We start from the raw sequence: 13,159 nt of genomic DNA, 5'->3' as shown, positions 1-13,159 counted from the left end.
CACAAATTCTGTCTGTGAATGCAGTAAATAAGACTTTGGTTTGAACATTTCACAGTGGGTTAAATGTCCAGTTTTCTTATTTTTAAAGTCCAAAGCTTTATGTTTTCTCTAACAAATTTGAGTTTGAATTATTTCTGCCATTTTCTAATGTGAGCCGTAAAAATAAATAGCATACATGCTTAAATGTGGTGGGGTTTTGTTGCATTTCTACAACACAAAGACCAGTTGGGCTGGAAAAAAAAATAAAATTTAACAGCTTTTAATTTGTCATGTGGAATCTGATTCTATGTGCTTTTTATTACCTCCATATATTTATCTAAGTGAAGCATAAAATGGTTGTAATAATGGAGAATTTAAAGCAGCTTTTGCACATGAGCAGTAATGCTAACTCATACGGTGAATAAAAACTGAATGTAAATTCTCAGAATGTCTGTTTCTTGTGTTTACGAAGGTGTATGTTGGTGAGCTGATATAAGCTCCTCATCATCCCAATTAAGCTATAAGGAACGTTGATGGACAGAATGGAAAACAAATAAGGAGTGATCATTTATCTGCTATCAGAAGCTTCATGTATTTATATTTAATTTTCAAGCTGCAATACAATATACATTAGGTCACAGAACACGTCGAAATATAAGCTCACCGCCCTTTTGTTGGGTGGTGCTCTGCAGTTCCACGTGCTTCCAGAGATAACCTAGGTCTGGCAGAAATCAGTCTAAGCTAAAATCACCAGTTCCTATCGATTCCATTTCATTTATTTTTCTTGGTATGATCCCCTCTTCTCTATTTCCCTTGCAACTTGGTTTAGACCTTTAATTATAGTACATGTGTACTATTCCAGCAACCATGTTTCTGTCCGCAATGCCAGCATTCCAACATTCCAGCCCACTTATTCATTTCTGCTAGACTGATTTGCCCATATAACAAAGCTGGCCACGCGACTCCTCTGCCAATGGACTTCTGTGAGCATCCTGTTAATCAATAATTTCAAGCCCAGCCCTAGCCGGTTTGGCTCAGTGGATAGAGCTTCCGCCTGCGGACTGAAAGGTCCCAGGTTCGATTCCAGTCAAAGGCACATTCCCCGGGTTGCGGGCTTGATCCCCATTGGGGGTGGGGGGGCATGCAGGAGGCAGCCTATCAGTGATTCTCTCTCATCATTGATATTTCTATCTCTTTCTCTCCCTCTCCCTTCCTCTCTGAAATCAATCAAAATATATTCTTAAAAATTTCAAGCCCAAACACCTTAACTTGGCCTACATGTTTCTGAAGCACACCCTTGTTAGCTTGCAGTCCGCATGCTCTGAAAATGCTCAGAACTTGTCACCTCTTCCCCCTGTTGGCCTTCTTTTACTTAGCTATTAAATTGTCACCTTCTCTTCTAAAACTCTGGCCTCCCTGAGGTAAAAGTAGCTGGTTTATTGAAGTATTTTCTCACAGTATGTTGCTCATATGTCACATGGAGATTAAATTTTAAATTATCTTATATGCCCATAATCTTACAACATTCTGAACTCCTTGTAGACTAAAAAAATTGCATTTATATTTGTATCTATAACGCTAAACACAGTAGCATATGGAGGTGAATGTTCTCACTAAACATTTGTTAAATGAATGAATGTATGAATAAATGAATCCAGAAAGGTCTGGGTAAAACTGCCATATAAAAAATGTTGTTAGAAAACTTACGGAATGTAGAAAACTGTTCTAAACAGTCATGAAACGTCTACTAATTATTATTCTAAGGTTGTCATGAGACCACCTCATACAGACCACTCTTTTCCTCTCAATATACTGAGTGATATAATTTTCATTAGAATGATGGCTCATTAGGAAAATATTTTTAGTTTTACATAACTTTAGCCATTGTACAAATTTGTAGAAGTGCAACTATAAAGTATGTATTTGAATTAATTTTCATATAAATTTGCATGTGGGTCCAGGCACACAGATCTTGGTGTTAAATGTTTATTCCAGTTCTATCTAACTACCAACATCTATTTTTATGTAACTCAGATATATGAAATCAGGCCATAACCCCACCTCCCTCCAAAAAAAATATTCTCTAGAAAAGAATAAGGATTCCTAGTGTTAAAATCCACTGAAACCTATATTGGTCTTCATTATTGGTCTGAATATGTGATTAATACAAGAGCTAATGAAGTGTTTTATTAAATTAATAGAACTTTGTATGAGGCTAAATTTGAGTACTACATCTATATGGATGAGATTACTTTCATAATTTGTGATGTCATATCAGAGATCTATATTCAATATAGCATAATAATAAGCACTGTATTAGGTTTTATGTCACTTTCCATAAATAAAATAGTATTTAATTAAGTAGTAAGGTCCTTGCCAAAGGTATTTTTAATTGTTGAAATGTTTTACATGGTAATGTGTAAAGTACATAGCAATATTTATGCCAAAAAGAATAATTTAATGGGAGGGGCATACTTAAATATTATAACATAATTTCTTTCTGTTTGTTTCTATGTGTGAAAGCATGTATCTCATTTTACCTATTTTCTTCTAATATTCATACCTCATTAGGATATGTATGATTAAAAACTGCATTTTGTCATGAGATTAAATTTTTGAATCCAATACTTGGTAACATAAAAATCTAGTCAACTTTTGTAAAATTATATTAAATGATCATAAATTGAATTAACTGTCACAAAGAAATAAAGATATACTCAATGGGTCATGGGAGAAAATACATTTTGAATATCTTACTTCCATATTAATTACTGAAATGTTTTAAACTATATTTTCTTTGAAACTTTGTTATATTGATAAAATGTATCTTTAGCTCTTCTATGCTGTATCATAATTTCCCACTACTGTTCGTATAAAAGAGGACACTGTCTTAATGAAATAATGAATGGTTAATCTTCCAATATAAATTTTATCATTATAGATAATTACCATTTTAATATGCTATCCAATTATGTCAATTTTTGAATACATAGCCATCTAGAAAAATCTCAACATTTTTACTTAGTTTCTTTTTTCCCCCATGAAAAGCCAAGACATTTTTCTCTTTATGAGTGGCTGGTCTAAAATGAAGTCATCCACGAACAAGCTAAGAATAATAAGCACTAAAATAATATATTAAAATCTGAGCAACTAATATATAGAAAAGTCAAAGATATACTTGAATCTGTCAGATCAATACATTCTTGTAATTCCCTCAGGGACAATCATACAATTTGACACCAACATTTAAGCTTTGAAAATTATGTGGCCATCTATTACAGTATGGGTGATACATGTCCTCAAACCTCTTCTAACACTTATAACACAAGACAGGGCTACCTCATATAAAGATTCCTTTCTGTTATTCATAATTGCGCAAATGGCTTGTTCTTTTCTTTTTCAGAATGAAGAACAAATTTTGGTATTTTGAGTTTGGAACATCTGAAACTTTCTCAGCAACCTGCAAGAAGCTACATGAATCTGTGGAAATAGAAGTAAGAAAAACGAATTCTCTTGTATAATACTATGAAATGGCCTGAGTTTGGTTATTAATATGTTTTTGGTAGTCCATGGAAGGAATTATGTTTTGAGCAATCCATATAGCTTTATCCATGATTCTAAAATTTCACTTCTGTCAGTCATTGGGAATCTAGTACTATCTGAAATATTAGTATAAAGTTAAGTTTGAGTATGAGTTATTTTAATACAATATAAAAGGGGAGTTAGAACACAACTTTAGAAACCAATGGAGAAGTTACTGAACATAGTGTGGATACAAAAAAAAAAGTAAGATGAAAGAAAGTACTTGAAGAGAAGAGAAAAGTTGCAAGATACATTAAAAAAAACTTATTATTTTCAGGTCTCAGTATCTTATAACCTTTAAAACACAGTTCACGAAAATTGTACTTACTTTCATGAATGCGGGTTAAAAAGTCTACTTTTCCATTCCATTCCATTCATTAGCTAGATTTTCTCAGTTCCTGGGGTTGCCGTTTCCCCGTTACATTTATAGCAAGTGGAAAAGCCAAGACAGAGAGCAAAGATAGCAAGGAAAGATATATTTGAAAAAGATTTGTAACAAATAGGTCTACCAAAATATATAGACACTAGAAATAAAAGTTCTGGGAATGGGTTACAATAGAAATTGACTTAGTTTTATTGAGAGATTTTAGGGGTTAAAGAAAAAGGAACAGCTAACTTTTGATAAGTGTTGAAGACAAACCATAGGAACAGAATTATGAAGCAAGAACATTTAATGATTAGCTGATATCAATTGAGAAATGTGAATAAAAAAATAAATGCATAACTTGTCTTCTAAGGCCTAAATCATTAGTGGCATATACTCAGGTAGTAAGTTTGGTAAACAAACGTAGTTATGGACCACATAGAATCATAATGGCCAGCTTGGTTCCTTATTATCCTACCTTTCTAATTTACTGTTAAAGGAAAAAACAGCAAATTTCAGGTATTATTTCAGAATGTAACTTTTTTGGCCTTTAATTTCATTATATTGATGAGTATAGTGAAGTATTCGGAGAATTGATGGTCACAAAATGGAAAATGTCCTTCATTACTGAATTAAATGATAACCCTGAAAGGAATATAATCACAAAAAGGTGGAGGGTTTGGGCCCAACATCAACCTTCTGTGATTATTGTTCATAAAGATTATATATATATATAGTGTTATATATTTATACTGTTGTATATGTGCATATGCACATATATTTATTAGTAATACCTAAATCTCCCTTCCCCTCCTGAAATGTTATTTTTAAAAATCCATTATTTAGTGGATATTGAACATGTCTTGCCCTCAGAATGTTCAAATAAAATCTGTAGAAGAAGGCAAAAATGAAAAAAAAATTATAAGTATGTCTTCTTGTTGAATGTAGGGTACATGCTCTACCTTTCCTTGACTTATCTTACTACTGAACACAGATTGAAAAAAAAAATGATCTAGGAGAGATACTCCTTGTTTATGTGTAGGAAAACTCAAGTTGTCAGTTTTTCCAATTTAATTTCTATATTCACTACAATCCCAATCAACACCCCAGCATTATTTTGTAATATTGACAACTGATTCTAAAGTTTATATAGAGAGTTAAAGACCCAGAACAAATTGAAAAAGAACAGAAATGGAGACTGACACTACCTAACTTCAAGACTTAGTGTAAGCTACTGTACTTAAAACAGCGTGATATTGGTGAAGGAATAGACCAATAAATCAATGGAACAGGCTCGAGATCCCAGAGACAGACCTCCATAAATACTGATCTTTGACAAAGGAGGGAATATAATATAATAGGAAAATAAGGGCTTTTAAACAAATTGTTCTAAAACAACTGGGCATCCACAAGCAAAAAAAAAAAAAAAAAAAAAAAAAATCTAGACATAGATTTTCACTCTTTTTTTTAAAGGGATACTGATTTATATTTTTTTAAATTTTTTTCCTTATTGATTAAGGTATTACATATGTGTCCTTATCACCCCATTGCTCCCTTCCCTCCACTCATGCCCTCACCTCCTGTTGTCTGTGCCCATTGGTTAGGCTTATATGCATGCATATAAGTCTTTTGGTTGATCTTTCCCCCTTACCCCTATCTTCCCCTACCTTCCCTCTGACCTTCACTCTTAACAAAAATTAACTCAAAATAGATCAAAAGTCCTAAATGTAAAATGCAAACTTATAAGACTTTCAGAAGATAATGTAGGAAAAAAACTTAGATGGCCTTGGATATGGTGATGCCTTTTTAGATACATTCCAAAGATACGAGGAAACAATTGATGAACTGGACTTTGTTGAAATTAAAAACTGCTCTGTGAAAGACAATGTCAAGAAAATGAGGAAGCAAGCCACCAATGGAGAGAAAATATTTGCAAAGGACATATCTGATAAAGGACTCTGATCCAAAATATACAAAGAACTCTTAAAACTCAACATTAAGAAAGTAAATAATCCCATTGAAAAATGGGATGGAGATTTTAACAGACATTTCACCAAAAAATATCCACAAAAGGCAAAGAAACGATACTCCAATGAAAATTAAAACAATGACCTACCACTACCCGCCTATTAGAAGCCTGAAAACATCAAATGCAGGTGTGGATGTGGAGAAAGAGGAAGTCTCGTTCATTGCAGGTGGGAATGCAAAATGACAGAGCTACTTTGGAAAACAGTTTGGCACTTTCTTACAAAACTAAATATACTCTTACCATATGATCCATCAATTATGCTCATTAGAGTTGAAAACCAAAAGGAATTGAAAACATATGTCCGTGCACAAACCTGTACATGGAAATTTATAAAAGCTTAATTAATAATTACCAAAACTTGGAAACAAACAAGGGGTTCTTCAGTAGCATATATTCACATAATTATGTATTTGTGTGTCACAGAATAGAAAATGTTCAAGAAAAAGGTTGTATCATATAGAAAAAGATATTTGAATGAAAATCAATGTGGAAAACATTGACATCTTATAGAATAACTATTTAGAATGTTCCCCCCAAAAATATGGGCAATAGAACTAAATTATTTATCTTAGGCTGTGTTTCTACATGCCCTCCACGTCTGACTTACCATCTCTGCATTGACTGGCTTGTTCTGGAAACCACTACAGTAACATTTATAAATCAGAACCAGAGCCATGCACTTTCCATTCTATTTTTGCAAATCTTAAAATACTGTTATAATTTTATGTATTCATCTTAATTCTAAAATGTGGGGTTTGTGCGTGTGTGTGTGTGCGTGTGTATATGAATGGCAATATAAAATCTGCTTCTCTACTTTTTAATGAATCCAGTCTATCATATTAGTAGAATATTCCTTTCTACCCTCAAGGTTACTTCATAATTAAATATAACAAAAACAGCAATTTGGAAATTCGATTCTGTTTCCTGTTGCTTCCTATTTGGCCTAAAATTATACCAACTATGGTTTGAAAATATATACCAGAGACTAAAACCACTCTAGTACAAGAGTGCCTCATGTAATGGGTATATATATTTTATAAGCATCCTCTTCAAAACACATTGACCTCACGACCCTTCATTTCACATTTCTCTTTCATACAGGAAGCTTTTTCCAAAAGGGTTGAATATTTATAATAATATGAATATCATGAGATACTAGTTTATAATGATACTAGAGGCCTGGTGCATGAAATTCATGCACGGGGTGGGGGGGGGGGGGTTTCCCTCAGCCCGGCCTGCACCCTCTCGCATTTGAGATCTCTTGGGGGATGTTGGACTGCCAATTTAGGCCCGATTGCACAGAGATCACTCAGGGATCAGACCTAAACTGGCAGTCAGACATCCCTCTCGCAATCCGGGATGCTGGCTCCTAACTGTTCACCTGCCTGCCTGCCTGCCTGATCACCCCTAACCACTCTGCTTGCTTGCCTTATTGCCCCTAACCCCTCTCCTGCCTGCCTGCCTGATTTCCCCTGCTTGCCTGCCTGCCTGCCTGCCTGATCGCCCCTATCCACTCTGCCTGCCTGCCTGGTGCCCCTAACTGTTCGCCTGCCTGCCTGATCACTCCTAACTGCTCGCTTGCTTGCCTGATCACCCCTAACCACCTCTGTCTGCCTGCCTGATCACCCTTAACCACTTGCCTGCCTGCCTAATCACCCCTAACTACTCGCCTGCCTGCCTGCCTGATTGCCCCCAACCACTCTGCATGCCTGCCTGATCACCCCTAACTGCTCACCTGCCTGCCTGATCATCCCTAACCACCTCTGCCTTGGCCCCTGCCACCGTAGCTTCGTCCAGAAGGACATCTGGAATGACGTCCTTAAGGTTGGCTGTCCAGTCTTATTAGCATATTAGGCTTTTATTATTATAGATAGCTAAGTTTTATCTATTATTAATTAAACCTCATGCTTGGTGCTAAGCAATGCAAACACATTATTTGATTTAGTCTCCCTCAAAATCCTATGAGTTAAAGAGATTTTATGTTTCCATTGCAGAATTGAACAGATGAACATTTTCTTTAATAATTTAAGAGAAATAAGAATTGTGTTGCTGCCAAAGGTTTTAAATCTAAGGAAACAAATAAATTGTAGATTTTATACATACTAATATGTGTGTATATGTGTATAAACTGATGACGTATAATGTGTATGGTGAGAGAGAGATTAACGAAGTTGAAATTTTTAATTTTCAGAATATCAGTTATCTTCTAACTTTGTTACCAAAGATAAATGAAAAATTAAAAGTTTTAAAATTTTAATATATTAAAAGCAAAGTTTGTATTACATTATTTGGGAAAGGCACCTAAGGGTCTTATGTTTTATTGAGCAAAATATGAATGATTTTTATCTGACCTCAGCATAAAATTAGACTCAGTATGAAAAAAAATATTTACAGTTTATCATTAATTTTATCTTATCAAATTTATTATCTACATTTGCAGCTCACATGTTTTGAATTTTCTTGTCAAATTAATTGAATCTAAATCACTAAATTCACATATAAAAGCTTTTCCTTAACACCTTTGTATAGTATGGTGCAGGGTATATTAGTAAACCAGGATTCAAATGCATTGCGAAAAAAATTTTTTAAAACATCTTCTTTTCTTTTAGGTAAATTTCTATGGAATAAGATCTTCCCTTTAAAACCGAAAAGGGTAGACAATGGCATCCCAGCTTTGCACTTTGCAAATAGCTCCCATAGTACTATATAGTACTATATGCTAACGACCTTTTCTCTACATAATAAAAATATTCAGGATTTATTGACTAACCGAGGCTGTTAGCTTTTAAGCTTTTACATTCTTTTCCTCTGTAGCTACCTTTTTGAAAATCATAAATCTTTGAAACGGATGAAAATATTATCTGACACAATATTATAACTTGTTTATATTTCATAGCTCTCACCTCAGCTTTTATTTCCATGCACTCCGCTGGTGCACACCAGACAATTCCTGGTCTCCATCAGAATGAGCACTGAAAGTTTCCTGACTAATGAACAAAATGTTAAAGCAAACAGAGGAAGGTAGTCTGGGGTCAAGAACTAGTGGAAACAAATCATTAATAAATAGCAATTTTTGTAAGTACACTGTCCTCCTCTCATGGGAACCTCAGTGTTCTTCATAAGTCCTTTACTGGGACTCAATGATTTTTTTTTTAACTTTGTTAAAGAGCTACTTACTCTGTTTCCTTAAAACTACATGTGACCAGACGCTGGAGATTGAAAACATGAATAATGGTATATACTGATATTTTTCAATTGTCACATGTAGCTTCCCCAGTTCATTATTTTTAAGCCTATTTGCCAATGTGCTTTTCTTTTAGGCATAAGAACAAAGGAAGACTTCTTCAGTAATTCTGAAAGTAACTTGTCACAGTGGGGTTCTAAGGCCTAGTCACATAATTGTCTTAGTGTCCTACCTGCTGTGTTCAATATTGAGTGAAAATGGAAGCCAGGCCCCAACTTCAGTTTATTTTTCAATTCTTCTGTTATTTAAGTGATTTTAGTCGGTTTGGGGGAAACCAGACCTTTATAAATTAACAGCAGGGAAATACCAAAGGTGTCAGATTGCATATTTATCATCTTTTTCGTGTAATACTTAAATATGTATTAAGAAGTGACTGACATAAATTAGGCAGATTTCAGAAGCCACAGGCCATGGCTTGTAGGGGACCCCCTTCTGCTTGACATTTCATCCTTGTCAAAGATCAAATTATTTTAATTTAGGCTGCAAATTATAAGGAATGAAGACTTCTTTGTGGGAATTCCCTGTGGTAATCTGACTTTTGTTGTTACTGCTGCTTGTCAGTGTGCAAAAGATATAATATGCATGCAAATAAGGTTAAAAAATATGTACTATCTAATTATCCAGCCAGTACATTCCACTTGAAGACAGTGGGAGGCCTGACACACAGTATGTGTTTGATTCATTGAGGCCTGCAGGGTATTTACACAAGATTACTTTTAATTATGAAATTAATATCTGTTTATCTAGAATATATAGCAGTAAGTGAGTATACACATGAGTAGAATTCTTTAGTAAAAAGAAATCATCTTAATTTAATACATGAAAAGGAAGAAAAAAAATCACTTGTTTCTGGGGTGAGGGGTGGGGGGGAGGAGAAGACATCATCCAGACCTTGGTTTCACCCTCATTGAAGCAATTTGAATGAAAACTTGGCACCTTCTCTAGAATTTGTTCCTAGCCCTGCCAAGTAGGCTCAAGATGTGATGCTTTATTTCACAGTGTTTACATTTTAGTGACTAAGATGCAGTATGAGGTTCAGTATGATGAGGCAGAAGTGGAAAAAGATAAAGATTTTCTATTTGTTTAGTTTTTGTTTTTATCGTGTTAACATAGCATTAGCTCTTCTAGGTTCAGAAATCATGATTGCCATGAGAAAGAAAATGATGATTACTCTCAATGTCTTTTTCCTAGACTTTGACATGGTACATAAAACAATCCCACTGCAGATATCCTTCAAGTTCTGAAATACATATTCCCAACAAAGTTTTTTGTAAACTGAGCTTATGTATTTATATCTCTCGTCTCATATTGACTCATAATTGAACATGCGAGAACAATGTCTGGGTTTTATTTGTGACTAGAGGCCTGGTGCACAAAAATCATGCACTTGGGGGTTGGGGGAGGTCCCTCAGCCTAGCCTGCACCCTCTCCCAGTTCGGGAGCCCTCAGGGCATGTCTGACTGACAGCTTAGGCCCGCTTTTCATGGGGATCGAGCCTAAGTTGGCAGTTGGACATCCTTAGTGCTGCCTCGGAGGTGGAAGAGGCTCCCACCACTACCGCCGCTGCACTCACCAGCCAAGAGCCAGGCATATAGCTGAGCAGCCCTCCCACACTGACCACCAGGGGGCAGCTTCTGCATTGAACTGGTGGTCAGTGTGCATTATAGTGACTTGTCGTTCCACAGTTTGATCAATTTGCATATTAGCCTTTTATTATATAGGATTATTACCATTTTAGAAAACTCAAAAGAAATGAGTGACTCCAAAAATACAGTATAGCCTGTCATTCTCTACACATGTCCATCGGTGGAAATGAAGAGAGAATTCAAAATATTTTAAAATTTACCATTGTGTCTGTTAGCAAGTTTTGTATTTTTCAGACAAACAGAAAAAAAACCTGCCTAATTAATGGTTTTTATTTTTTAATTCATTGTTACAGCAGCTATAAAGTAATGATGGGTTAGTGATTACATTTACTGCTACTCTTGGCATTTCCCTCACTCAGCCTGCCTAGTCCTCCATATTCATTTAGACAATTATGTGTCTCATTGCCTTTAACACTGTATTTGGAACTTAATCTAGAAAGAAAAACAAAAAACCATCATTGGCCACTTTAATATAATTCAGAGCTCTTGCAAATTCTGTTTTGTACTTTTCTTTTTTCAAAAGTCTGTTCTTATTCACTTTCTCTTAATAGTGCCTTGAAGTGTGTTCAAAGAAGGAGGCAATCATTAAAATTTCCACCTAAAATTTTATCAAACTTCCCAGAATATAGCTTTTTGTAACACATTGGAAATTTATAACTTGTTATACATGCAGATACTAACGTGTCTCTTTCCCAAAGGTTTTCTATAAACAAAAAGAAACTGATGATTCAATTTGATCATTTTTAAAGAGTCTGAATAACAGGTTAATGTTATTATCTGTTTTATATTTTATATTGACATTTAGGGTAACTATTGAAGTGTTCTTGAAAAGCTTATTTAGAAATGACAAAGTTATGGATTTTAAAGTTCTTATTAAAAGATAAAGAAATACAAAAGGAGAAATCAAGGAAAGAAAGACAAAATATCTTTCTGTTCTTTTCTTTTTACTGATCAGTGTGATGGAGTTCAGATAGATTTAATAAACATCTCTCTGGAAGGAATTGCTATCTTGAATATACCAAGCATGCATGGAGGATCCAATCTTTGGGGAGAGTCTAAGAAAAGAAGAAGCCATCGTCGGATAGAGAAGAAAGGATCTGACAAAAGGACCACACTCACAGATGCCAAAGAGTTGAAGTTTGCAAGTCAAGGTAAGTTTTCTCACATTATTTGCTAAATTTATTTTAATCTGATTTTAGAGGCTACATTAAAATTAAAGAATATCCCATCACTATTGTCTATATATTTATAAGTTGTTTTTTTCATAATCAGATATGCATGTGTAATTACATTATATCATAATAGATTCTACAATCATGTGTACACTGACTGTATTTTTCTTTTTTACTCCTTTATTCTCCTTTGGGTATATAACATCTTATAGACAACAAATACATCTGGATATTTAGAGTATAATAATATAGTGTATATTGTACATTAAATTCTGGAATGTGATGGTCTTGCTCAGGGTGTTCCAGTTGCTCTAACAAGGGCTGGTTAAAGCCTTTCTAAGGTTGTGCTGCAAGATTTTTTATTCGTGGCTTTGCTCAGTCAGGCTGTGATATTGAAGTACCTTATATTAAGCTCTTGTTCTAAGTACCATATATAATTGCATGTTTAAATATCCCACAATAAATTTCAATTATCTGATATTATTTCAGAAATTTAATAACAACAATTAGGAAACCTGGCGAACAGGGGGGCAAAGGATGAACAAAATAGGATAGAATAGTTGTGGATCAGAATTTTCAAGGACATTGTAATAAAAATCACATTGGGACTTGACAACTAACTCCTGTTTATAGATTTTATAAGCAAAGATAAATTGGTAGCATTCTACTAATTTATCATGTCCAAATAATTTATGTGTATTATCCATACTATTTCTTTACCTTTTAGAATCTACCTAATTCTATTAATGACGTTCAGATGTCTAAGAAAACATATTGGCTCAGCCCAGTGCAAAGACAAAATGTGAAGTTGTTATAGGGTTATTATGAACCCAATAAAATAATGAGTATATTTTTTAATAAATAAAATAAATGTATATATATAAATTATATATATAATTAATAAAATAAATAAAATAAAATAAATTATATATATAATTAATTATATATATATAATTATATATATATAATTTTCAGGGTTATTTTTATAGTTGGTCACTACATACCAATACTTACCATGTCCTTTGCCTGTAGATATTACAGTTATATATCTGAATTGATTCTCAATGCTCATCTGCCAACTACGTTCACCCACTGAGCTGTTAAAACTCTTAAGACTCATAGGTATTTTTTACCAAGGCAAGT

General features: G+C 34.1%; 1 protein-coding gene across 4 annotated transcripts in view; it reads left to right on the top strand.

Annotated features, from left to right (window-relative positions):
- Nucleotides 1-13,159, top strand: part of DGKB (diacylglycerol kinase beta) — a 526,570-nt gene that overhangs the window by 379,413 nt on the left and 133,998 nt on the right. For all 4 annotated transcript variants that reach the window (XM_070424374.1, XM_070424375.1, XM_070424376.1 and 1 more), the window contains 2 exons: nucleotides 3,383-3,473; nucleotides 11,800-11,995. In XM_070424374.1, coding sequence (XP_070280475.1) covers nucleotides 3,383-3,473; nucleotides 11,800-11,995 — 287 coding nt within the window. The remainder of the gene's footprint in view (nucleotides 1-3,382; nucleotides 3,474-11,799; nucleotides 11,996-13,159) is intronic.

This window comes from Myotis yumanensis, unplaced genomic scaffold, assembly GCF_028538775.1.
Source record: "Myotis yumanensis isolate MYYU_CA2020_CCGP unplaced genomic scaffold, mMyoYum1.0.hap1 SCAF_9, whole genome shotgun sequence".
In the NCBI taxonomy this organism is placed as follows: domain Eukaryota; kingdom Metazoa; phylum Chordata; class Mammalia; order Chiroptera; family Vespertilionidae; genus Myotis; species Myotis yumanensis.
The sequence above is the reverse complement of the archived record's forward strand: the minus strand, read 5'-3'. Positions and strand labels throughout refer to the sequence as shown.